General features: G+C 44.2%; 1 protein-coding gene across 1 annotated transcript in view; it reads right to left on the bottom strand.

Annotated features, from left to right (window-relative positions):
* Positions 1-27374, bottom strand: part of FRMD4A (FERM domain containing 4A) — a 240830-nt gene that overhangs the window by 201696 nt on the left and 11760 nt on the right. The window contains exon 2 of the mRNA XM_028156513.2: positions 10513-10578. Coding sequence (XP_028012314.2) covers positions 10513-10578 — 66 coding nt within the window. The remainder of the gene's footprint in view (positions 1-10512; positions 10579-27374) is intronic.

Raw genomic sequence — 27374 nt, 5'->3', positions numbered from 1 at the left:
CTAGTTTTGAATTTGGGCCAGGTGCTGAAGCCAGGCCGTCTGGCCCCAAAGCCTGTGCTCTCAGCACACTGGTCACAAGCTGCTCTCACTCTGGAGCCAGACAGCCTGAGTTTGAATCAGGACTCCACATTTACCAGCTGTACAACTCTGAACAAGTTACTGACTCCTCTGTGTCTGAATTTCCTCATTGGAAAAATGAGGACAGTAACAGTTACCTACCTCATAGCATTGTGGAGCTGATCACCAGCTGAGACTGAGCACACACGAAGCCCTTAGAACAGTCTGGTACGAACGTGATGATTAATCACTAAGTTATAAAATTTCCCGAAGCATTTAAAAGATGGCTTATATAATTAAAACTCAATTTACACTTAACTGTTCAGGAATGTGTTGGTTTGCGTAAAGGATATGTACTTTTCTATTGTCTGGTTTCTACTTCGAATAGTGATTTCCAAACCCTGTGGGCTCTGCTGTGGCCCGTTGGGCAAATCCCTGTTAGTGGGTGGGACAAGCTGGTGGGGTTCAGAACTCCTCATTTATATGAAATTGGACAAAGGATTCTGTAAGTGAAAGAAGTTTGAGAGTCAGGGTCACATGGTTAATCTGTCTATCACTATCAATAGAGTTCCCTGTAATCATCAAGTTCAGGACCCAGCTAGGACACCTGGGGCACATACAGAGAGGAGGCAGTTAGGGGCAAAACTGCCTTCTTCACCTTTAATATTCTGCTCTTATAAGAAGGACAGGGTCGCACTATTCAGGGACATGACAGTCCAACAGAGGAATCCAAACAGGATGAACTACTAAAGGCGCCGAGCAGAGACATGTCATAAAGCAGCAGTGAAGGAAGAATAACCCACTTGAGTTGTATAGGACGGAATGAGCTGTCCAGAGTGTGGAAATGTCGAGGTCGGCTAGGAGGCCATTCATTACAGGACACCAAGCAAACAGAGCAGGGGTGCTGAGAGTGCTGAGAATGCCAAGTCCAGGTGGCAAATGTCTACACAAGGTGATGGCGGGACTGGAGAAGGAAGGCCATTTTCCTGACGAGGGGAAAAACTGGCAAGACTTGAAGATGGAGATAGAATTGAGGAATAAGTCAAAAAGGAGTCTGGGTTCTTAAGCTTGGTTGCCTTGGTGGGCTCGCCTTCAAAGCAGGTGCAAGAAAAAGATGCCCTGGGTTTGATGAGGAGTGGCGACAACAGGCTTGAGTTGGGTATGTGGAGTTAAAAGCTGCCACCTCAGCAGTCACACATCCCTAGCAGGCACCCGACATGTGGGACTGGGGCTTGGCCAAATCTGGAATCTCCTGAGTTGCTTTAACAGCTAAATTATTAGTTCAATGCTAGGTGAGGGAGGAAAGAGGAAAGCAGAGAGATTCAAGGGTTAGGGAGGCCCGTGTGGGTGAAAGAGTCCGGGAAAAATATAGAGCAGCCAAGATGCCCTCAGACCTTTCGATTCCTTCCTCCTCCACCTGATATTGGACAGCTCCTTATTTCTCAGGAGAGGACCTCCCTCCCTTCTTTCCCTTTATTCCCCCACTCCGTCCCTCCTCCTCTCCCTCCCTCTCTTCCTTCCTTCTTTCCCACGAGTGAGACAAGCAGCAGCAGAAGCTGCCAGATGAATAGATCTCCACGCCCCCAAATCATCCTGAACCCCATCCTTACAGGGAAGGACAGAGTGTGGTGGGAGAAGGGAGGTCATTGAAGGAACAAAAGAACACCCACCCCTGTACAAGTCATACTAAAAAGCCTGAACGATCATTTCTCTCCTCTAGACATGACCTCTTGCCCCCACGGGGAGCACACTTAGATCTGCATAGCACAATGGCAGACAGACAATAAAAATGCACCAAATGAGCAAGTGTTTGAATTGAGCAATATGACAAAAGTCAATCTGTGAATTATGGATAAAAAACAAAAACACCCAGATTAACTTCCAGATTCCTGTGACACCACCCTTTCTAGATGGCCAGCTTCCTCTTAACTTCCCACACTCCTATTAGGGGTGGGTGCACGTGTGTGTGTGTGTGTGTGTGTGTGTGTGTGTGTGTGTGTGTGTGTGTGTGTCTGTGCGTGTGTGTGTGTGTGTGTGTGTGTTTTATGTGTGTCTTTCCCCTATAAGTATAATTATTCACATTTCGCTGAACTGCATTGTGTGTTAAATTCATTTAATCCCCCCTCTTATCCTCTTGATCAGGGAGACAAAAATTAGGAGCCCAGTTTACAGGCATCACCTGAGGTTCCTTACCTGCAAACATTCCCACGGGGCTACCTTAGAGAACATGTGGAAATGATTTTGTAAAGGGTTTAAAGAAACACAGCAGTAACAAAACTGAAAGCAAAACCATAAAATCCACTTTCCGGGGGTCCTTCCTGGAAGGGAAGGAGGCGTGCCTCTTCCCCCCTTCCCTTTCTCCCCCTTCACATTCAGTGGGAACCAAATGAAACTGCCCTTTCAGTAGGAAAAGTCAGCCAAATATTGGCCATTTTAAATGGTTCCAAGGAATCCACTTTAAAACAGGTTAAAATTAGCCTCAGGGAGAATGGGGTGGGGAGGGGGTGAGAAAGCAGGGTAAGGAGGGGGAGGGGAGCAAAAATGGGATTATTGCTAAGCAACCAGAGCTTGGACCTGAGAGCCCAGAGAGATGGTCTCCTTTCCTCAGCCTCTGCCAGGCTGAGCTGTCTTGTCTGAACTGCATGTATAACTGAGTGTGTGTGTGCGTGTGCATGTGTGTGTGTGTGTGTGTGTGTGTGTATGTGTTGGTGGTCCCCTAAATGACGGCATCAGTCGGCTGCATCCTGACGACCCTCCCTCTATCACAGCCCCACAGGGAGACAGGGATTGTCTTTTGTTCCCAACCAGCACAGTGCTCACCCGCTTTTCCATCAAGGCGCTTGCTGCAGAAAGAAGTACCGGTCCCTCCCTCCTTGCCAAAGGGGAAACTCCTTAGTTGCTTGTGTCACCCAAGGGTATACTTTATGGACTGTTTCTGATTCCTCCAAGGCACTAAACGAACTTTTGATTAGGGTTGTCATTATGTTTATCTGTCTCTAATCTATACCTTAACATCTATTAGCTTCACCATGTGCCTTTAAAATGTAAATATTGTCAGCCATCCCCAGGGGCTAGAAAGACATCTGTTTGGCTCATTGGTGTAGCTTTGCAGCAAGAAGCCTAATAAATGATGATGGCAATTGCGGTGAAGTCTGAGGTCAGCCCAAAGCAGTGCTGCCTGACACCCGCTTGGCTCTTACTTTATGAGGTGGCCTGACGGTCTGGGAGGTCCCGGACAGAAGGGTCACAACACCGAGGCCCTTGGTCTGCGCCCAGCTTCTGCACATGGCTTCCCACCCCTGGCTGACACTGGACCTCCTGGTGAATTTAGACCAGACAGGAGCAGATGGCAGACCTGGCTCACTCATCAGTGGACAGGCCAGTGAGCAAATTGAGCCACCCTTCTCAGTTAGGAAGATAGGGAATCAACTTATTTTTTTCCCTTGGCAATATGTACCTTGTGGGGAATTCTTGTTTTACTTGGATTTGTATCCAACTAAATCCTTTATATTTTTTCAAAAGAACATATGAAGCTACGGAAGTAGCTGAGGATGGGGTGTGAGAGGGGTGTGTGCACACATGTAGAGAACCCAGGCCTGCTGATTTATTCTATGTGGCATGATTAGGGTTCCAGATTTTTGTTTAAGTCATATACATGGTTTATGAGGTTTTTAGCCCTTTATAGTCCAGAATATTTACTTTGCCTTCAACACTGCTTTACTCAAAGCCCATATTAACATACTTATTAACCTTTAAGAAAGTGTCACTAGCACCACTGTCAGACAGTGATGACAAGGCAACACTGATTTAACCTGCTTATTTAATCTTCTTCCACACCTGATACCCTCAGGCTTGTCTACATGATGTGAAAATCCTTCATAATCATGTGGCACATGTTTAAATTTTCACTGGGTAGATTAGAAACTGTGTTTGAAGAAACGGAATGACCTGGGTAAGCCCATCTTCAGTTCTCAACCTGAGAAGAGGTTTAAAGTCTTTAATTCCAGTCACTTACAATGCTGGTTAGAGGCCAGCACAGCTGCCACATTCCAGGTGAACCACATCATATTCTAGGTTTCACAGTATATACACTGAGTGGCCAGATTATTATGATCTCTGAACGCATATTAATCTGGCCACTCAGTGTATATCCTATATAATAAAAGGCTAATGTGCAAATTGTCCCCTCGACCAGGAGTGCAACCAGCAGGCAGGCCAGCCAAACGCCCATGTCCCCTCCCCCTGGCCAGGCTGGCCAGACCCCACCCATGCGCGAAATCATGCACCGGGCCTCTAATATATATATGTATATATATGCGCGTGCACACACACACACACACACACACACACACACTGAGTGGCCAGATTATTATGTGTTCAGAGATCATAATAATCTGGCCACTCAGTGTACTTTTTATGGTGCAGGGAAAACAGACAAGACCTATGTTCAAGCTGTGTGTACTGCTATGCGGCCTTGAGCATGTTATTTATCCCGTCTCAATTTGTTTCCTTGTCTCAGAGAGTACCTAAGTATTGACACAGTTAATGTGATGATTAAATAAGATAAAATTCATAGAAACTCTATAAAAAAAACCATAAAGTGTAGTCATTACTGTGGAAGATATCCAGGATTACATCTGGGTAATCCTAAACAATTCTATTATGTCCATAACTGTTTCTCTTGCTTAAATGATCTTCTCTCTATTCTTCAGAGATAGCTTTCCAACAGAGATGTAATGTGAGCCACAAATGTGTGCCCAATGTGAAATTAAAAAATTTTAGTTGCCACATTAAATAAGGGAAAAGAAATCAGTGAGATTAATTTTAATTACATATATGTTTTAACCTAATATACCCAAAACATCATTTCAACATGGAATCACCAAGACATTTTAGTTCCTTTTTTTATATGAAGTCTTCAAACTCTGGTGCATATTTTATACAGACAGCACAGCAGTCTGGACTGGCCACATTTCAAGTGCTCCAACCATCCTACCCAGAGCAGCTCTAAATCTTTCCTGATGCTTCTGTCTCACTGGTTTTCTCAGGATCAGGGACACCATGTCATGTACAGAAAAAAATCCAGCTACTATCTTTAATTTTCTTGAAAAACACTGAAGTTGATTCCACATCTCTGAATCCACGGACACTTGGTTCCTCTATTTTAACAGAAGTAGATGGTTATATGTGTGCTGACAATGGCCATGAGAGAGGGGGTCAGAGTGGCAACACTGTAATCCTGGAATATTGCCTCCTCAACAGGGCAGCTTTCTCAGCAAAACAAGAAGTGGGGTTCAACTAATTCGAAAAGACATATGCACCCCTATGTTCATTCCAGCATTATGTATAATAGCCAAGATATGGAAGCAACCTAAGTGTCCATCAAAGACAAATGAATAAATATTTGTATACATATATACAATGGAATATTACTCAACTAAAAAAAAATAATGAAATCTTGTCATTTATGACAACATGGATGGACCTAGAGGTTACTGTGCTGAGCAAAATAAGTCAGACAGAGAAAGACAAATACCATATGATTATACTTATATGTGGAATCTAAAAAAAACCAATCTAAACAAACAAACAAAACAGAAATAAACTTGTAAATACAGAGAACAAAAACTGATAGTCACCAGAGGGAGGTGGGGGGTGGACGTAAAAGATAAAAGGGATTAAGAAGTACAAATAGACAGTTGTAAAAATAGTCACGGGGATGTCAAGTTCAGCATTGGGACTGTCTCTCTCTATAAAAGCCTAATATGCTAAGTGTCCAACTGTTTGACCATTCGACCAGTCACTATGACACGCACTGACCACCAGGGGACAGACGCTCCGACAGGTAGGTTAGCTTGCTGCTGGGGTACGGCTGATCAGGACTGGGCGAGATGGGCTGGACACGCCCTGGAGCCCTCCTGCTGTCCCTCCCCGGCCCTGATCATGCACTGGTGGGGTCCCTCAGCCTGGCCTGTGCCCTCTTGCAATCCAGGATCCCTCAATAATATTGTAAAACTGTGTATGGTACCAGACGGATACTAGACTTAACAGGATGATCACTTCCTAAGGTATATCAGTGTCTAGCCACTAGCTGTACATCTGACAATAATATAATATTTTATGTCAATTATAATTAATAATAAATTTTATTAAAAAGAAGCGGAGTTCATTGCAGCCGAGTTGGGGGATGGCAAGGACTCATCTGAAGTGCGGGGAACGCCCTGACACCAGGTGCCTCTGGAGCAGAAGGCCCGGGCCTGTTTCCTGCCCTGGCCTGTCTTCCTGTAAGACAGGGGACCATACAGCAGCACAGCCTCAGAGAGCCTAATAAGGAAGGGCTGGCTACACCTCAGCCATTCCAAACTAATGAAAACCTATCCCTTTTTTAAGATTCCCAGGAGAAAGAGCCTTGAACCTTCCCTGTTAATGGCTTCTATCTTCGGACCCTCACTGTCAGGAAATTCTTCTCTGTCTATGTTACCTATTCTTACTAAGGCTGAACCACATTTCCTTTTCTCTGCTTTCAGAATGCTCCCCAAAATCTGCATTCAGATCATAGAAAAGTGAAGAAAGTCATTTTCAAGGAATAACCATACGAAGCCAAGGCTTGTAAAGCTCAGTACAAAACATGCAGGCGCCCTCTGGTCTGGTTACGGAAGCCTCAGGCAGAGGCTGACTAAGAGACACCCACGATGGTGGCCTCTCTCGTTCTGACACAGGCTTTTCGAGTATGTTTCTAGTTGGTTGAAACAATTTTGGATGTCTCTGGGTTGGATGGGAGGGTGACCTGGCTGGACCACCTGCCCCACGTCGATGACTGTGGTTGATTTGTTACTGAATGCTCACATCTTCATTCCAGCTGTCCTCAAAAAAAATTCAATGATTTTAAAAGTCACATAATGTCCTGGTGTCAAGGGCCTGCCTGTGGATTTAGGGATGAGCCTTTCGTATATGAAATCCTAGTATGTGCTCTCTTAACCTTCCCTTCCCTTCATATGAGTGATGCAAAATTACTCAGGGCAGTCAGGGATATGGAAGCAGATTTCACTCAGAAATCTTAAAGGGCTTTAGAAAAAGCATTACATTTGGGGATTATGGCCATTTTGCTCTGTGATCCAGAGAAGGGAAATGCTACCAATACAATGACCAGGTCTACACCACTGCAGAAAACTGTCCCTGTGGTAGACTGCTTAACAGCATCCTCCTGGTGGGAAGCAATTGTTAGTTGCTGACTCTGTCAGCTCAGTCTTTTCCTGCTTCTGAATGTCTGAGGTGTAGCCTTTGATGTGTCTCTTACCTAATAATTAATGATCGAAAAACTAGACCTCCCACCTCTGTGCTACTTAGGAATGTTTGTCAGTCACTCACCCTGGTGTAAACCCCTGCGCTTCTCCATGGGAAATAAACATTTCCTACAAACCCCAAACCCACTTTCTGTCTTATAAACCTTGTCAGGCAATCGCGGAAACATTGAAAGGCATTGCTTAGTCTAAGGCTTTTTACAAATATTTTGAAATTGTCCAACAATAACAACAAAACCTTTAGCAATAATGGATCTCATCACTTTGTGAATTTAAAATATAAAAAAGAAGGATATGAAGTCATAATGCTTTATGCTGCTCAAAACCCTGAGATGGCTCAAAGAGCTGGAGAATAGGGATTCCCTTTAGAAATGATTCTGTTAAAAGAACGTAATCCTGAACAATAACACTTTGTAGATGAGAAAGAAAAGTCATATTTTTAAGTTGGCTTTTGTCAAATAACTTTAACCTTGTTTCCCAAAGTTTTGCAGAAGCCCACCCTGCAAAAATGTAGAAAGGAGTTTAGAATTGTTTCTTATTTACTTATATACTTATTTTTATTGATTTCAGAGAGAAAGGGAGAGGGAGCAAGAGATAGAAACATCAATGATAAGAGAGAATCATTGATTGGTTGCCTCCTGCACTTCTCATACTGGGGATGAGCCTGCAATCAGGGCAAATGCCCCGACCTGGGAATTGAACTGTAATCTCCTGGTTCTTAGGTTGATGCTCAACCACTGAGCCATGCTGGCTGGGCTTTATTTGTTTGTTTGTTTGTTTGTTTGTTTTTACTTACTCATTTATTTGTTTTGCACTAACCTAAGTAAATCCCCTGCCAAGCGATGGTTCTATGGCAAGAAGTAAGTCCTTTGGGGAAGTAACACCAGGGGACTTTAGGATTCACTCTTTTCTTATTTATTTATTTATTTTTACTCAAGAAGTATTTATTTACTGACATGTGTGCCAGGCATGGGCTGGGTATGGGGGATACAGTGATAAAAAAAACAGACCCAGTCCTTAATTTGTTGGTGGCTCTGGGAAATGCTGACAAATAAACAGGCAATGACAGTGAATGTGAAAATGAGTTATGACAGTGCTGTTAGAGGGAAAGGGGGAGTTGGGGTGGGGGGGACAGCTAAGACCCAGCTATGGACGGGCAGAGGGTAGCGCCAGGGAAAGCCTTGGGGGGAAATGCATTTTCTAAGCTATGGTCTGACAACTTAACAGAAACCAGCCAGGAACAGGGACTGGGTGGGAAAGAGTGTGCTAGGAAGAGGAAATCACATGAAGTATATTCTAAAAAGGGATGGGAAGAGTATGAACTCTTGCTTGGTCCAATTCAAGATTTTCTTGATAGTTAAGGGCTGAGGATGGCCTTTCTAAAACTGTGGCCATCAGTCATAAAACATCTTTTCTGTGACTGAAGTCCATTTCAGATGCCTCCATTCAGTCTTCCCAGGGCAGGCTGGCCAAGAGAAGGTGCCTTCACTATCACTGAGGCCTCACTTCCTGTTTCAGAGGCTGGCTGCTATCCAAACCTCCAAGCCTTGTTACACAAAAAGCATCTAAGACACTGCAAGACCACTCACCTGTGAAGGGCTCACACTGATTCTTAACAACTTAAAGCTCCAATCACTTTGTTAGTCCTGATCCTGCTAACTGAAGAGATCTTGCTCCTTTATAGTCCCCTCTACCCACTCACCCCCCAACCCAGATCACAAGTTTGACTCTTCATAAGACTGGAGACCTTGCAATCTAGCCTAATAAAGACACAACCCAAAATGTGGGAGAACTCTACATATGTGGATAAATTAATCACAGCATTTCCTTGTCATAGTGGAAAAAATTACAAAACAACAACAAAAGATCCTTAAATGTACTCAGAAGGGTGAATGATTAGCTAATAATGGTATATCCTTTTCTAGAATTTATACAGCCATTAACAAAGATAACAATTGATAATAACTTGAAAAATGCGAGTGAAGGACAATGTTAAGTGGAAAAATATATAGAATTATACATACATTATGATCACAACGATGTAAGGAATATAAATATGAAGACTATAAGTATAAATATGAGATATGCCAAAATGAGAAGAGTAGTTGAATTAGTGTGCTGTGATTATGAGCTATGTCCTATTTTCTCTGTTTCCTACATTGTATTTGTCTTTATAATTTACTTCCTATGAAAAGTATTAACTTTTTAAATTAGCAATTTGAAATCCACGTGGCATGTACAAGGGAACACGAGAGGAGAGTACTTCTATGTGACTCTCCACAATGGTGCAGTGTGGTTCCCCGAGGGAGTGAGCATGCGGGTATCATTTCAACTGACTGGTGAACTGTAGCTTCTTCACAGCAAAATGTCATGGATAAGGAGCAGTGCCCTATGAGTTTGATAGACATTTGAGAATATCAAGCAAATATAGTTACAAAAGTTGGAGTTGAGCAACAGATTTGGAATTAAGTTATTTAAATCAAGTTTGGAAACTTCACCACTCTTTAGGGCTCTGGATAAAACAATGTTTTTTTCAAGAGTAAGTTGAGCAAGACCAGGGTCTTTGATCCTAATTACATTTTGGACTTCCCTGACACTGATGTGTTCTTAGCTCGGAGATACATTGATTTCCTCTGTCAGTTTCTACAGATGTTCAACGGAGATGGCAATGTTGACGCACAGGATGGCGTCAGGTGCTTATTCAGATCTTAAAGCGAAGACAGAGCCAAGAGATTGCTTCCCTTTCTTCATCTCCATGAAAGCTTAACTTGAAATAATGAACTGTGTTTTAGACAATTGAACCAGTTTTGGCTACAGCAAGAGTTATTTAGGTTATATTATAATTAACTTCTTTCAAACATAAAGAATAGCTAATAGCAGTCGTGGAATTTCCTTTTCTAGAGATTTGCAACAATAGGTTAGATATACATCTGACCTTGAATGCCTTAGGCGTGGTGTGAAAAGAAACAGAATGACCAAAAATAGCAATCACACACAAAAACACCAGGGTGTGTCATAATCTTTTCTCATAGATTTGTACAGATTTAGGCTGAAAAATAGTTTACACTGTTGCCCACCCCTCAGCTGAATCAAAGTGTGAGCCAGCCACATCAGTCACAGAAGAAACTTAGAAATTGGGCCCAAAGTCATTTACCTGTACTAGAAGTTCCAGCTTCCTGTCATCAAGAAGATGTACTTGACATCGACGGCCCTCCGTCATCTGAGAAGAAAGAGAAATGATGGTCACTGAAAGTCTAGCAGCCTGGCAAACAATGAGAGGGGTCCCCTGTGCTGGACTCCACTGGGCACATTCCTCTGGGCCAAACTTCCCCCAGGGATTTGGGCTATGTAATGCCAACCATGAGCAGCATTGTTCATTCATTCAAAAATATTTATGAGCACTTTCTATGTGCCAGGCACTATTCTGGGAGCAGGGTGTACAGCGACATGCAAGACAAGGTTCCTGCCCTCGTGGAACTTACAATCCTATAGGGAAACTTATAATAAAACTAGTGGCTTGGTGCACAAAATTCATGCACATTAAAGGGGGATTAATTAGAGGAAATATTTTAATATTGCTATTGGCCCTTTCTCTATAATAGAAGTGTCAGAGATGAAAGAAAGTTAGTAAAATATATATGAAAATCTTCCTCCTGTCAGAGTCTGGGGTGCACCACGGGGCCCAGAGTCAAGTCCCTGCCCACCCACGTGAGCCTCAAAATCGCATGAGACCCAGACCTGGCCGGCACCTCCATTGGGCTAGATCCAGACTTGGCCGGTCCCACCCTTGTCAAGCCTTGCCAGGCGGGGGACGCAGCCTCAGGTCCCCTGGCCCGGCGCTGGGGCGGGGGACATGACCTGAGGTCCCCAGCCCGGACTGAGGTGGAGGGCATGCCTTGAGGTCCCTCGTCAAGCCCTGCTGGGAGGGGGACACGCCTTGAGGTCCTCTGTCAAGCCCCACTGGGAGGGGGGCGCAGCCTCAGGTCCCCCATCAAGCCACACTGGGCAGGGGGTGCAGCCTGAGGTCCCCCGGCCCAGGGCAAGGGGAGCAGCCTGAGGTCCCCCGGCCCAGCACCAGGATGGGGGGTGCACTTTGAGGTCCCCCATCATGCCCCACCGGGGCAGGGTGCATGGCTTCAGGTCCCCCGGCCTGGTGCCCGGGTGGGGGGCATGGCCTGAGGTCCCCCGTCAAGCCCTGCCTGGTGGGGGGCACGGCCTGAGGTTCCCTGTCAAGCCCCACGGGGGCAGGGTGGTGTGCAGTCTCAGGTCCCTGCTGATTGCTCATTGAGGCTCGTTATGGGAACTAGGCCTTTGCTGTGGGTGTAGCCATCTTGTGTTACAGAAACCCCGCCTCTGCTATGGGCGCCACCATCTCTGTGGTGGAGTCACGGTCAATTTGCATATTCCCTCTTTATTATATAGGATAGCAAATACATACATAACACGATATCAGGTGGTGATAAAAGTTGCTCATTCTTTAGTCATTCTTCCATTCAATTACTTTATCACCACAAATTAGAGACAGAGTTCAGTATCCAGTCTCTGTCGCTTCCCACCTCAAAACTTGTCCCACTTATGATCACCAGGGAGCAGATGACCACCCCTCTGGCTGCTGCATTTGATATGTGTCAATTCTCTACTCTGCTTGTTTATGACCCTAGACCCGTGGTCGTCAAACTGCGGCTCGCGAGCCACATGCGGCTCTTTGGCCCCTTGAGTGTGGCTCTTCCACAAAATACCACGGCCTGGGCGAGTCTATTTTGAAGAAGTGGCGTTAGAAGAAGTTTAAGTTTAAAAAATTTGGCTCTCAAAAGAAATTTCAATTGTTGTAACTGTTGATATTTGGCTCTGTTGACTAATGAGTTTGCCGACCACTGCCCTAGACCCACAGTGCTTTCACCTGTGAGAGAGGAACCCTGGAGATAAGTGCTAAGCTGACCCTAACCCAGGTGCTTTTCACTACTAATACCTCTGTGTGATGTAACAGAAAGAGCCCCTAAACAGGCACCAGGAGACCCAAGTTGAGTCTTGGTCCCACAAGGTACTGGCTGCAGGACTTTGGACAAGCCCCTGTTCCTCTCCGTGCCCCAGTCTCACACATAAAAATGAGTGGGCTGGGCCCAGTGGGTGCTAGTGAATATTTAACTATCTTTCTGAGTTAAAAAGAATGCATTTGTTTGTAGCACTTGCTGGAGCCCTGACATCACCCTCAAAGGAAATCCCATGAAGAACAAGCCTTCCCATAGATGTCAGCTGGCCAGCACTCACCAAAAACTGTCTCACTGTGCTCCAAATGTCTTCACCATGTCTGCCTTCAAGCTATTGTCATGACAACACCAATAGTATTTCCAACAGATGCAATAGACATAAGTAACCTCAAGAATGTAGGTGATAGTAAAGTATAGTAAACTAATTAGGAAGTGGTGGATCTTAGTATTTATTATCTTAGTTTTTAATGTAATTTATTTAATGATATTTTATATAATTTTTATAATGGCTATATTTTACAACTGACATGCAAAATTCCTGAAAAGGTAACAACTACTAATAGGAGCTGGCTCCAAAACCACTGTCTGGACTTGAAGCCACATAGACTCCTCCAGCCTTTGAATTTTCACATGACTCTGTAACCCTAACTGAAGCTACCTTCCTTTGCACCAGCTACGAGCAGATCAAAGGCAAGGATTCACATGGCAGATCCTGGTCTCACCTAATTGTACGGCCATCGGGGTCAGTCCCTTCTCCCGAGTACTTTCTTAATGAAACATAGAAATGATAGCTTCTTCTCCTCTTGTTTAACAGGGCTTACTCTCTAACCATCAGCATGTTCAAAGCTGGCATGCACTCCCATAAGAAAATTCTCTGGGTCCTTCCTCAAAAGAAGCCAACCCATCATCCTTCCATGGAGTCAGACTTCCCTACTGATGGGATCTAAACCAGAGCAGCACGTCCTGCTTGGGAGGGGCGAAAACAGTCTCTGGAATCCGAGTTCTAGTGACTCAGCAGTCCCTAGCTCTAAGACAAGTCATCAAGAAAAGTTTCACATGCTCATAAGCACTCTAACAGAGGTTAAAATAGAGTGAAAATTTGAGAAAAACTTCAGTCCAAAGGCTTGCTATTTTGCACATCTAAGCCAAAGCAGGCAGTTGTGGATATGAGATGGGTCTATGCAAAGTCTTTATTCACTCTCTGGTCTTAACTTCAGGTGTTAATTGTCTTAGCCACAACCTTATAAACAGCAGTCATCCCAGCCAAATGACTTAATCTAAAAGTTCATCAGCTTCAAAAACTAAACAAGTGAGACTACATCAAACTAAAAAGCTTCTGCACAGCAAAGGAAGCCATCAACAAAATGAAAAGGAAACCCACCAAATGCGAGAAAATATTTGCAAATCATATACCTAAAAAGGGGTTATTATCTAAAATACAGAAAAATAATCATATAACTCAATAGCAAACAAAAAAATCCTATTAAAAATAGGGAGAGGCCTGGCTAGTGTGCCTCAGTGGTTGAGCATTGACCTATGAACTAGGAGGTCACAGTTCAATTACCAGTCAGGGCACATGCCTGGATTACTGGCTCGATCCCCAGTAGGGGGCATATAGGAGGCATCATCATTGATATTTCTCTCTTTCCCTCTCTCTTCCTCTCTGAAATCAATAAAAATATATTTAAAAAATAATAATAATAAGAAGAAGAAGAAGAAGAAGAAGAAGAAGAAGAAGAAGAAGAAGAAGAAGAAGACAGAGAATCTGAATAGACATTTTTCCAATGAAAATATGGATGTATATGGATGGCCCACAGATACATGAAAAGGTGCCCAAAATCAATAATCATCAGGGAAATACAAATGAAAACCACAATGAGCTATCACCTCACTGTACTGTAAAAGGCTAAGGATATAAACACGTTCTTGTGTTCCTTATTCACATTCTAATACATTTCATAAAAACAAAGAAATATTGGTATCTGAAAGACATTACTGTATCAAATAAAGTTTTCGTTGTTGTTGTTTCGTTATCCTTACCCAAAGATATGTTCACTGATTTTAGAGAAAGGAAGAGAGAGAGAGATAGACAGACAGACAGACACATGGATCAGCTTCCTCCAGTAAGCACCCTGACTAAGAATTGAACCCACAACCTACGTATGTTCCCTGACCAGGAATCGAACTGTGGTAGGCAGTTAGACAGACATGAGCAGAGCAAGGATGATGGGCCAGGTACAGAAGGTCACCAGAGTGGAAAGCTCTGGATGCCTAGCAAAGGACAACTGTAGGGTGGGACCTTGCCCCCAGGGTGACTTTTCTTCCCCTAGCATATCACTGGTCATGTGGTATGGACCCCCTGACCTTTCCTCCCTAGAGATAACATCTATGCCTCAGTTGTATTTCCAGGTCTAGAAAAGCAGCAAAACCGGACAAGCAACACCAAGGCTGACCTCAGGACCAGTTGCATTGGATTATGACCCCTGCACTGGTGCCAACCAATCAGTGAAGACCTATGGAAAGCTGCTGAATAGTCCATGGAGATCTTCCCCTGGGACCTCCCCTAAAGTCTCCACCTTTAAAACCCTTAGGACTGAGGACCCAGTTCACTCTCCCTCCCAGGGGCACACCTGTGCCTTTCCTTTCCCCCTTCCCACTCCCCTCCCCCTTGGTGCATTACCATTAGCTTCCTCACTCCCAAGCTCCTAGGGCCCTTCCTTTACCTCTATAACTTATTTCCTAAGTCCATTTCTTCTACAAATTACTTCTTCTATCTCTGTGATATTATAAATAAACTAGAGGCCCAGTGCATGAATTCGTGCACCAGCGGGGTCCCTCAGCCTGGCCAGTGGGGATCAGGCTGAAACCAGCTCTCTAACATCCCCCGAGGGGTCCTGGATTGCGAGAGGGCACAGGCCAGGCTGAGGGATCCCACCAGTGCATGAATCGATGCACTGGGTCTCTATATATATAAAAGGCAAGCAACTGGAACGACCAGAACAACTGGAACAACCAGTCGCTATGACGCACACTTGAGCCAGCCAACCAGCCCGATGGGGGTGGGGCTGGCCAGCCAACCTCCCGTGGCGCCTCCCCCTGGCTGGCCCCCACCCATGCACAAATTCCTGCACTGGGCCTCTAGTATGCATATAAGATCTTCAGTTAATCTCTTCCCACCCTCCCCCTCCCCCTCCCCCTTTCTCTCTGAGATTCATCAGTCTGTTCCATGTTTCCATGCCTGTAGTTTCTGCTTCTGCATTGAGCATCTGCCCCCTAGTGGTCAGTGCGTGTCATAGCTACTGGTCAGGCAGTCAGATGGTCACGTAGGCTTTTATATATATATAGAGAGAGAGATGTTCTCTTATAGTTTGTGTCTTGGCTTTGAATTCTTACCTGTCTAGAATCCAAGTACCAAGGTTGCTGAACCCAGGTCTGGTCTGACCCCAAGGGTATAGTACCTGGTGCTATCCCTGCTGCCTACAACAGAACCTGCAACCTTTCAGCATATGGGACACTCCAACCAATCAAGCCACCTGACCAGGCCTCAAATAAAGTTTTAATCACAGTATTAAGGGATAGTATCTTACTTTCTCAAAGTATTTCAAAACATGCCAAGTGTGACATGACACTGAGTTCACACCCATGTCTAGAAGTTTGCCCTGAGGTTCTCATTTTATCGGAAACATAAAATTTTCATTACATTAATCTCACCTTATCTGCTCAGCACTTTAAGGAAGTAACATGCATTGAGACTCATTGCGATTTTGAGATCCACCCAAGGTCTTCCAAGTTCACTCATCTCTTCATCAAAGTCCCATAGCTCAGTCTGGGGATTTATAAGCACGCTCGCATTTGAATCGGGAATTTGTAAGCTGCCTCCCTTTTGGAAGACAATATGTTGCTGAAAAGAGTCAGCCCAGAAATGTGAATCTAAACAGAAACTCAACTTGGAATCATCATGTGTTTGAAAGCACGGCTGTCTTTTGAGAGCACTGCAGTAGTTTTTCCTCAAAAGGAGGACCTGTGTTTTTTTCATACTGAAGTAAGATGGGAGTATCCTGTTATCAGTTCAGAAAAGGCTTACCATTCTGGGTGTGTACAGACAAAGAGTGGACATCTGTAGCTTTGTCTGGCTCGCCAGGGACACTGAAATTTCCTTTTGAATACTAACAATTGTGAAGCAATATTGCTTTCCTTGCTTTCCTTTTCAGCTGTGCAGGCACAATTGGGGCACTGGAATCACCCTCCAAGGAAATCCTTTTGAGAACAAGGCTTCTCGTAGATGTCAGCTAGCTGGCTACCACTCCAACCATAAATCGTCTGGCTACATACACTCCTATGCCAAGCAAAGGCTTGCCAAGTGTGCTGTGATGTAAAGAATCTAAAGAAAATTATTATTTTGAAGGTAGGGTATCTACCCCATTTGTCCAACTTTTCTGTTAAGATATACACTGAATCATGAAGACTATGCAGAAACATGGATTCGGGATACTAGCTTAAGTAAGCACAGCAGAACATAATGATATGTGAACTATAAGGTCAGCCAATAAAATTGTTGGGCAGATGGACAGGAATTAGGAGACATAAATAAAACAGCTGATGTGCTAAGGTAGTAGGCTTATGGGTGCTTCCCCCGACCCCACCCAAATATCACTCAAAATGTTGTGTGTGTGTTTTTTTCCAGTTAGAATAATATAATAAAGTAACTTGATCTAGAAAAATGAATGAGAGTGTTTGAGGCCAGCCATCGGAAATGGAGCCTGAGAAGCTTCTTTCTGGGCAAATTTGTTTTAGATGGCCTGTGTTTTTAACGTATTAAATCAAATTAATTAATTTACAAATGAGAACTACAACTGTCACATAGGTCAGAAATCTGAAGATTGAAAGTCTGACACATTCTCTCCCTGCAGGCAGAATTAATAGGAAGCCAACTGTGACCAGAAGCGGTTCAGGAAACCCAGCATCTCAAAGGGGGAATTATAAATATCTCCATTTGAGAGCATCTGTCTACAGTAGCTTAATTTATTACTGATGGTGGGAAGCACTGCTGTCCAAATGTGGCAGGGGAGTCCCCCTCATCAGGGCATCAACTAAAAAAACAAATAATAACTAACTAACTAGCAATGACAACTCCCAAATGGCCATTTGGGGTTGCTTTACATGGAAAGCTCAGCATGTGAAACTATGCTTTATTAAGAATATTTTGTCTTCCAATTCAAAATTAAGTAAAACCCATTATACTATGCCTCTTACTATCACTTTTTTCTCTATACAGTGTTTCCAAAAAAATGTAAACACACAATGTCTGTAGATTCTATTAATTTTGAAAATGAAAGGTACTTTAATAAACACTGCCTTTATAATTATTCAATGTGTGTGTACATTTTTTGGGACACCCTATGTATCACCTCTCCCCCTTTCTCTTTCTGCCACTTCTTCCTCATTGTTTCTTTCCCCACGACAAATAACGTATACACTGTGGTACATATATGTGGAGGAAGTGCTCTAAAGAAACAACCCTAGCTCCACTGTTTAGAACGTTGCCCTAGAAATCTAATGCAGCTGGGTGAATGACTATAGGGTAAGAGATCCTGAACTTAGAAGAAGAAACAAATGGTTTATAAAAACAAACACTAAAACTATTCAATTCACACATTATCAGTGTATTTCCTGATGCTAATTTGTACTGAAATTGTTATCTCTAAGATGCAGGGCAGTGGTGGGGAGAAGGGGTGGGTGGGCCGGAGGAGACCTGCTTAGGCAATGTTCCCAGCCCTGCAAAAGCACTTTTCACCTCGTTACCACATGCCTACTTGTTTACGTCCCTGTGCATAGTACATTTCCCAGTTATGATTCATATTCATTTTACAGACAATACCTTTATGAGACAATAAGACGAAAATTATTAAAGACTCCACTAGAGTTGTAGAAAAGGAAGAATTAGCGTTTCCCAAGCATGCTTCATTTAGGAAAACGATCCATGTTCCCCCAAACAACCCGAAATCCTATCTTTTAAAGTTTATCATCATGTGTTTGAAAGTACGACTTCCAAACTTCGGTTTACTTAAGTGCTGTTAAGTATTACTTCAGATTTCAAGAGCATGCTAGCCAAGGCCCAAGCAGCGAGGAGTCTTCCAGCACGCCCTCCCTAAGCACGTTCCTTAAGGCAGGGCATTTCAAGGAATCCGGATGTATTACAGCAGCACCTCACAGGCGCCCTTTGACCCAGGACATCTTGAGGCTCAGAAGGAAATTCCAGACACATGACTACAACTTCCCAGTGCAACTCTCTGTGGGAGCATCTGCTCTCGGGGTCAACTCACCATGAACCCTCCCTTGTTCCACTTCAGCTTCCTCTTCAGACAAATGACGCCCTACCACCCATCTAGGTCCCAAAAAGTCACAAGATCACAAAATCTCAGTAATCCAAAACCTGTCACATCCAGGAAAGGAATGAATGTGATACGATCACAGTGGCCTCAAGAAACTCAGACAGCAAATACGTAAGTAGAAAGGATTTCAGGCAAATAAAAATTAGTTAAAATTATTCACTCTTTGCTGCCCACACTTATCCTGTACCATGAAAATACCAGATATAATCACAATTATAATGTAATATCATATTGTAATGTAGTAACAGAACATAAGGGGTCTCTGCTATAACCGTTAAAGGTTAAAGGTATAGTGTCCATTTTTATTTTTCCCTCTCTCTGATTTATCTCAAGCTTATCTTGTTTTGTCTTTAAGTGACATACAAGATGATAATGGAAGGAAAGGAGACACAAGATGCTAGACACCAGAAATCCAATGCAGAGAGAATGACCTTGTCCCTACTTTGCTCTATGACCTCTGGCAAATTATCCCACCTCTGTCTTTCCCATGAGTCTCCTGGATTTAAAAGAAGGACACACCCAGGCCTGTCCATGAAGGTCTTTGCTCCTCAATACAGTTGTAACTTATAAAACCCAGATGAAAGTGATTTAAGTGAGTGCCTCTGTTAGAAACAAATTCACATGCCAATGTACTGCAATGCAAAACTTGAAATAGCCTTGCATTCTTCAAAGCTCCTCCCTCTGCAAGTTTGCATTTGATGAGGTCATAAGTGAGGCCAGTGTTTTACTGGAGGATCTTTGTAAAGCATATTTTAGTGTTGCTGCTGCTCCTGCTCCGCTCTCCTTCCTCCTCCCCCTCTCCTTCTTCTCTTCCCTTTCCCTCTCTACCTACAGCAAAAAGAAATGGGGCTTTCTCTGGTAATGCAGGGAGAGGAAGTCGTGGCATTGGGTGCACTAAGGGCTTGGGGACAGGGTACGGCTGCTGTGTCTGGATTTAGACCACGACTCTGCCGCCCTGAAGACCACTGCTGTGTGATGGAGCCACAAGTCCTACAGGACAATCCATCTCAATCCTCTCCAGATGGTACCACAGGGCCGAGAATCAGAAAACATTAATCATCAGCTTCTTGGCCTAAAGTTTAGGTGAGGAATGGACCCAGACAGGTAAGAGGTGAGGATACCCAGGAGCTCCAGTGATGGTCTTCCATGATCCCTGGGAAGAGGCACTCCAACCCAAAGCTAAGCTGCGGGATGTGTGAAGGAAGGGCACTCTTTTCACCTTCCAACGGGACATTGCACAATATTTGAGGACAAGCTGTTGACATGGAGGTTGGACAGATGGGTCAGATATGGAAGGTCAAAGTGCAGCTGGTGCATTTCAGGTCAAGAGTGTCACAGACAATCACACTCCTCTGTCTGACAGACAACCCTCTGAGGAAATGGTCAGGAGAAAATGGACAATGGGAGACCCACCCAAGTGCACGGGCTCCGGAGTCAGGTTATGCATCACAGGCACCAACCCGATGAGCACAGAGCAGTAAGCTCACTTGGGTTAAGCTCACTTGGGTTAAGCTCACTTGGGTTAAGACTCCAGGAAGGTGCTGGCGCATTCTGCATTACACTTTGCCAGTGGGCACCGAAAGAACAGTAACTTGACTGTCACAGCTGGGTTCTGCCACTGCTAAAGTATCTTCTGACAGGATTTTCTTTACCTCCAGTTCAAGTATATCATTAAATCTACTTACACACACACATATTCACACAATCTGCAGGCTTTGCTTTCTACTCAGGCTTAGAATCCCAGACAACTTTGGTTCTATGATTGGAGCAAGTGGAGTCTCTGAAGATATATAGACTTAATCACCCTCCTCCTCCTTTCCTAGTCCCCCCTCCTCCTCCTCCTCCTTTTTTGGAGATGGCTCAGAGATAGGAAGAGTGCCTACTCCTTGTAAGGGAAAGGGAGTTGGGCATTTCTATCAGAAAGGGAGTCCTGTGCAATCTGAATGGAGGGTGAGGAGTAACAGGTGAAAACAGTGTAGAGAGCAGAGTCCTCAAGGCCTGAAGAGTAGATTTCTGAAGTTGTTGCAAAACATCTCTCCATCATTATGCTCTGTTCTACCATTTGTGAGAGATGGATATCTTCATACTGAATAACAAGTCCTCCGAGATCTGGCCTCACCTAACCTCATCTGTTTATTTTTAAATGCTCTCCTTCCCTGTCCCCTCAGTCCCAAGAGCCAGCCATCCTGGACTTCATAATTCTTTTCTCCAAGGGCCACGTTCTCCCATGCGTCAGGGCCTGGCCCACGCTGTCTCCTTTGCCAGGAAAACACTTTTTCTTCACTGATGTCCTCAAAGGACCAGCCCTGCCTGTCTACTCTATGCCACGTGCTGAGCCAAGTGCTGGAGACACAGGGGTGATCAAAGAAACCGCAATCCCACTTCTTAGAGGTACTGGCTTGAGGGAATGAGAGGCACATTGTGCAGTCTCAGCTGTGCTGACACACCCTTTCTCCTCTCCATGGGCGTTTCCACCCCATCTGGCAGCTTCCCGCCATAACTCCGGATGCCAGGCTCTGCCCCTCCCAGCAGTCCCTCCCAGGCCATGGGCTGTGGCCCACAGAGCATGGGGGTCGGGATGTGGGTTCTGAGTGCTCGGTCTGTTTTATCCTGGCTTCACCAGGGGGAGCGGTGTGTGACCCTCCACAAGTCACTGCACCCACTGTGCCTCAATAACCTAGTCTAGGAAATGGAGACCATACTAGTGCCAACCTTCAGGGGCGGCTGTGAGGAGTAACTAATGCACATAAGAGTGTGGGACTCTGCTTGGAGTATAGGGGGTTCTCAATCAGTATCACCTTCAGAAGTCTAGTCAGGGCGTGCGAGGTGCCTCCAGGCAGGAGTGTCAGAAAGTGTACTCATCCCAATGCACCCGACCCTCCTCACACCCTCCATCAGGATGGCGGGTGAGGCTGCAGCTCTCTGTCCCTCACACCAGATTTTCTGCTACTGTGGCAGGGAGGGGGAGGAGGCTGGTCAGGACAGGCTTCCTCTGGGGTGGCTGTTCCTAGTGCTGAGCAAGCACATGGCCTTCACAGAACGGAGCTCTGTGGGGCCCTGGTCATATCTAGAGGGGCACCTCATCCAACAGGGTGCCTGGAGGTCCCGCCTTCTCCTCAGGGTCATCGTGGGCTAGCTGGCAGTCATCAAGACAGAGAGCTGATGTAAGGAACGCTGGAGCTGGCCTAGGAATGGGGGTTTAGGAGAGTCAGTGTGTGACGTGTGGGGTAATACCACCAAGGACAACAAGGACCGCCAGGCCACAGGCTGCCCTGTTAACAAAGGAGAAGAAGACCTCTTGCTAACGTGGAGGCCGCGCCTGTTTCTCTGGGCAGGTTCAGGGCGTTATTCTTATACACACACTGTTCACAGCACAGCATCCATGCAGACATCCTTTAAAGGTGGTTGAGTGAGGCATAAACCCCAAAGAAACAAAACATGCAAAGGAGCAACAAGAACTATACTCCCTTCTAACACCCACCATTCTCCTTAGGGTGAGGAAAGATGAGAGCAAACACCTGGTCTCTGCCATGTAGAGTCCTGGCTTCAGTATCTTAGTGACAGACTGTTTGAGGTGGAATGAAGATGAGTTTTTCCAAAGGAAATGGTGAATATGTACCCTTTTGGGGGTTTTGATGACTGCACTTGGAATTTTTATAGTTGAAAAGGAGACCTGATGGGTTCTTCAGATGGGGATCACAGACTCAAGGAAAACAATTTTTAAAATTCCATATAAAAAGATAAGGTTGTCTTTATGCACCTAAAAGAATATCATGGGTATGAGGTGAAGACATTAAAAGTAAAAATTTGATAACAGTAAAAATAAAATTGAAGGAAAAAGTGAAGATTGAGATGCTCAATGAACACAAACTATCTGCATGGAGAACTCCCAAAGGAGACTAGATTTCAGCCTAATGGATACGATGTGTCAAGGGCCCAGCACATTATATATATCATGTCCATAGATGAGGAGTGTCATAAACTTATAGGGACAGAGGTATAAACCAAACTGAAATGTAAAACAAGGGAAGTCTAAGGACAATAAAAGAGCCTTTAAAGACATGTTCAAAGCAAAAAGATGAAAGAAAAGAATGTTTTCATTATTTGGAGCCAATGAATTTTTGTTAAAAGATGAACCGCTGAACTATTCAGTTGTTGTTTTGTTTCAATCTTCTCAACCAAGACAGGAAATGGCAGGACTAACTACTAACGAATATAAACCTTGTTCCCCCAAATAAATTCCAGGTGACTCATAAAGTCATATATTAAAAATACACAGGTGCTCAGCCGGTGTGGCTCAGTGGTTGAGCATTGACCTATGGACCAGGAGGTCACTGGTTCGACTCCTCATCAGGGCACATAGCCGGGCTGCAGTCTCTATCCCCAGTAGGGGGAGTGCAGGAAGCAGCCCATCGATGATATTTCTACCTCTCTCCTTCTCCCTTCCTCTCTGAAATCAATAAAAATATATTTTTTAAAAATACATAGGCTATTATTTATTAGACCTTTCTAAGCATAAAAGCAATGGACAAGCCAATAGAAAAAAAATTAAGGATTTGACTCCATTAAAAATAATTCTACTCCACAAGGCACAGTAAGCAAAAGGAAAATAAAACAACAAATGTAACTTTGGGGAGAGGATGACAACAACTATAAGGAGGGGTTAATATGTTAAAGATAAAATTATTTAATTAGTGTATAATTACAAATTTATTGGAAGACTACTAGTACCCTACAGAAATAAAACTAAAATGCAAATGACTTTCATATTCTTTGACTCAGTAATTTCTCTTCTAGAGAAGAGATCTATCGCTCTAGTAATCAAGAGAGTAATCTATCCTAATAAACTAGGAGAAAAGGGTTAATAATTATATGTAATAATGGACACTATAGTGTGTTCATTCAGCAAGTGTTTATGATACATTCGTCATATGCCAGACATCTTATTAAACACTAGAGGCCCAGTGCACGAAATTTGTGCACAGGAGGAGGGGAGGGTCCCTCAGGCTCTTGCAACGTGAGACTCCTCGGGGGATGTCTGACTGCTGGATTCCTGTGGGATCGGGCCTAAACCGGCAGTCGGACATCCCTCTTGCAATCCAGGACCACTGGCTCCTAACTGCTGGCCTGTCTGCCTGCCTGATCATCCCTAACCACTCTGCCTGCCTACCTCATCACCCCTAACCACTCGCCTGCCTGCCTGATTGCCCCTAACCACTCGCCTGCCTGCCTCATCTCACCTGCCTGCCTGATTGCCCCTAACCACTTGTCTGCCTGCCTGATCACCCCTAACCACTCGCCTGCCTGCCTCATCGCACCTGCCTGCCTCATTGCACCTGCCTGCCTGATCACCCCTAACCACTCTGCCTGTCTGCCTGATCACCCCTAACCACTCACCTGCCTGCCTCATCATCCCTAACTGCCTCTGCCTGCCTGCCTGCCTCATCTCCCCTAACCACTCTGCTTGCCTGCCTGATCAGCCCTAACCACTCTGCATGCCTGCCTGATCACCCCTAACTGCCTCCTGCCACGGCGGCTTCATCCAGAAGGACATCCAGAATGACGTCCAGAAGGTTGTTCGGCTGTCCGGTGTAATTAGCATATTACACTTTTATTATTATAGATAATGATGGACACAATTTTGTTCCCATACGTAAGGGACTTCCATGTTCACTAGAGAAACTACCCAAATTAACAGGCGGTTACAGTGTGATTCATGTGACAACAGGGTGGGTGTAAGATGCTATGGGTCAAAGGAGGGGGCTCTAACTCACACCTGGGGAATGGTCATATGCAGGTGAACAAGTGGCATCTGCAGAGCAGGACATCTGGCAGAGGCAACCTGATGTAAGAAGGCCTGGAATGGGAGAGAACATGGCAAGTTCTGGAAACATGAGCCATGCAACAGAGCTGGAGCAGAGTGGTGGGTCAGTGAGGAACAGTGAGGAATACAGGAGGAGAGCCTTATTTACAGTAACAGTAAGAAGGAGGCGCAATCATATATCCAATGGTCTGAGAATGACAAAATCACTGATGAAATAATAAGTAGCCACTGATCACTGTTTCCAATCAATTTAATTCTAACTGAGGCAGAAAGGGGTGTGTCTAAGATAGACAAGCACTTGGAAAACTGTAAAGAGATACTAAAACATAAGCTGTCTTTCTCAGTGTGTATTATCCCCCAATGATTTGTAAACAGTCATAGAGAGTGCACTGATTTAGTTTACAGTTGACAAAGAGGTTTAGATGGTAGTTTCAATTTTTTCAATCAGGATTATATTGTATACTAGTGGCCCAGAGCGTAAATCGTGCAAGACCCAGACCCACGGGAAATCGTGCGAGTCCTGGGACACCAGACCCCGCTGCGCCGCAGGACTCCCCCAAGTCCCGCCACGCTGCGAGACCCAGAGTCAAGTCCCCGCTCACCCGTGCCTGCCTTGCCACGCTCGCAGCCCTACCCACCCGCATGCGCCTCGCTGCACACGTAGCCTCCTGGTGACCGGTCTTTGGTCGTTATGGCGTTAGGGCCACTGGGTTTTTATAATATAGATAGTTTCGTGTCCTATTTTTAATTCACATGCCAGAAGCATAGCATTTTGAATAATGAAAATAAGAGGCCTCCACTTGAATATGGTTAAACCATTTCTGGAAATCTGTGTTCATTTCTGGGTACCACCTTTTATGTAGGAAATGAAAGAAACTGGAGCAAGGCCCAAGTAGAGTAATCAGACTGGGCAAAGCTGTGGAAGCCATGTCTCCTCAGGGCTGATGGGAAAAGTGCCTACTAGTCTAAATAGCAAAGACTCCAGGGTAGGGTGCCCTATAACTTACTGTCCATGCCAACACGCTTTTGTGAGTGAAAGAGAGCTATTATTGATTCTTTGGAGATAACAGGTATAAACTGGACTGTCCTGGGCATGCCTGGATGTGGAGACTTGCCAACTTGATGATTTTATGTTAATTGGATTATTAAATTGGATAATGGAGAACACTGCTTTGGTGGGCAGAAATGGAATCAATGAATAGAAGTTCCAGAAGACACATCTGAATTCAACAGAAGGAAGAACTGTCAAACAGGCATCATTGTTCAAAATGGAAAGGGTTGCCCCATCATCACTTCAGTAATCAGGACAGGCAAGAAGATCATTAGCCAGGGCTCTTGTAGAAAGGATTTCTGAACTCTGGGGGAAGGTGGGCCAGACATTCTCCAAGCCATGGACACATGTGCACACCTACAGACAAGAATTCCAAGAAAATACATTCATTCTAATAAATCAGATATTTACTTACAATGCTTCCTGTTACAATATTACATGTAGTTTGATAAAACCAACATTCACATCATCTAATTACTGCTTCGGAAGACTTTTTTAAAATTTCACACTACAGACCGGTAGGCACTAACACATTTTCCACCTTATTTTCCTGCGAATTTCCTTTGTATAAATGTACAATCAATTGTCCTCTATTTAAATGCAATGTTGTGTGAAATGACTGTGTATCTGCTGCTGGTTTAGCATTCATGTATTTGATAACCAATAACTCCATCACATTTTCTTGGTAACATGAATTTACATATTTGGCTCCAATATCAAATTCAAAGTGTTATTTTAAATTGATTTGTAATTTTTTTGCTTATGTTTGATTAGCAGGGTGAGACAACACTATTTACAACTACAGGTCTTACTAAGCAATAAGTTATCACATTTAAAAACTATGTTTTTTAAATTACTGATTTTAGAGACAGAGGAAGGGAGAGAGAGTGAAACATCGATGTGAGAGGGTAACATGGATAGGCTGCCTCTTGCACACCCCTTACTGGGATCGAGCCCACAACCCAGGATGGAACCAGAGACCTCTCAGTGCATGGGGCACTGCTCAACCAACTGAGCCACACTGGCCAGGCCTATCACATTTTCATTGTAAATATTTTGTTGACATTAAAATGATATACTGGTATATGTGACTGAAACAGAATGAAACATAATAGGCACTCTATAATATTTTATATGAATTAATAAATATATATATTAAAATAACATATCCTTATACATCATTTCAAGGGCAATTCTAAAATATAGTACTATACAACTTATTTTACATTCAGCGAGATGTGATTTAATTTGCCTATTCTATGGAAACACACCCCTAAACACAGGCTCAGGAACATGCACATTCTTTGTAGTTTATATTATCCACATGGCCACATGTGGAATGAGCAGATTGGACATTGATCTGCCATTAGTAGGAGCTAGAGGTCTTGTCACAGAGATAAGAATTTGGGAATGGGTTTTCATTCCCATAAACAACTCTCTTTGTGTATCACTATAGTCAAACTCTCCAGTAGCCCTGGGATGTATGTGCTGGGGGTAGGAAGAGCTGATGGGGACTGAAACAGTATTCTAGACCATCTGAAAGCCACTGGAATTCTATTATTAGGTCTTTGGTGACTCTTAAATCATAGTGGGAGAACAGCCACGATGAAAATGGGGTGGCCCTCCAGGCCACCTGCTTTCACAGAACCTGCATGGAACAGGAAGCAGCCACTCATGCCCTAAGTCCAGGGGCCCTGTGCCCAGATGTCAAGTCCTCCGGGTTTCCAAGGAAGCACTCCGGACCGATTGCTGACCCTCGTG

This window comes from Eptesicus fuscus, chromosome 2 (assembly GCF_027574615.1).
Source record: "Eptesicus fuscus isolate TK198812 chromosome 2, DD_ASM_mEF_20220401, whole genome shotgun sequence".
NCBI lineage: Eukaryota > Metazoa > Chordata > Mammalia > Chiroptera > Vespertilionidae > Eptesicus > Eptesicus fuscus.
The sequence above is the reverse complement of the archived record's forward strand: the minus strand, read 5'-3'. Positions and strand labels throughout refer to the sequence as shown.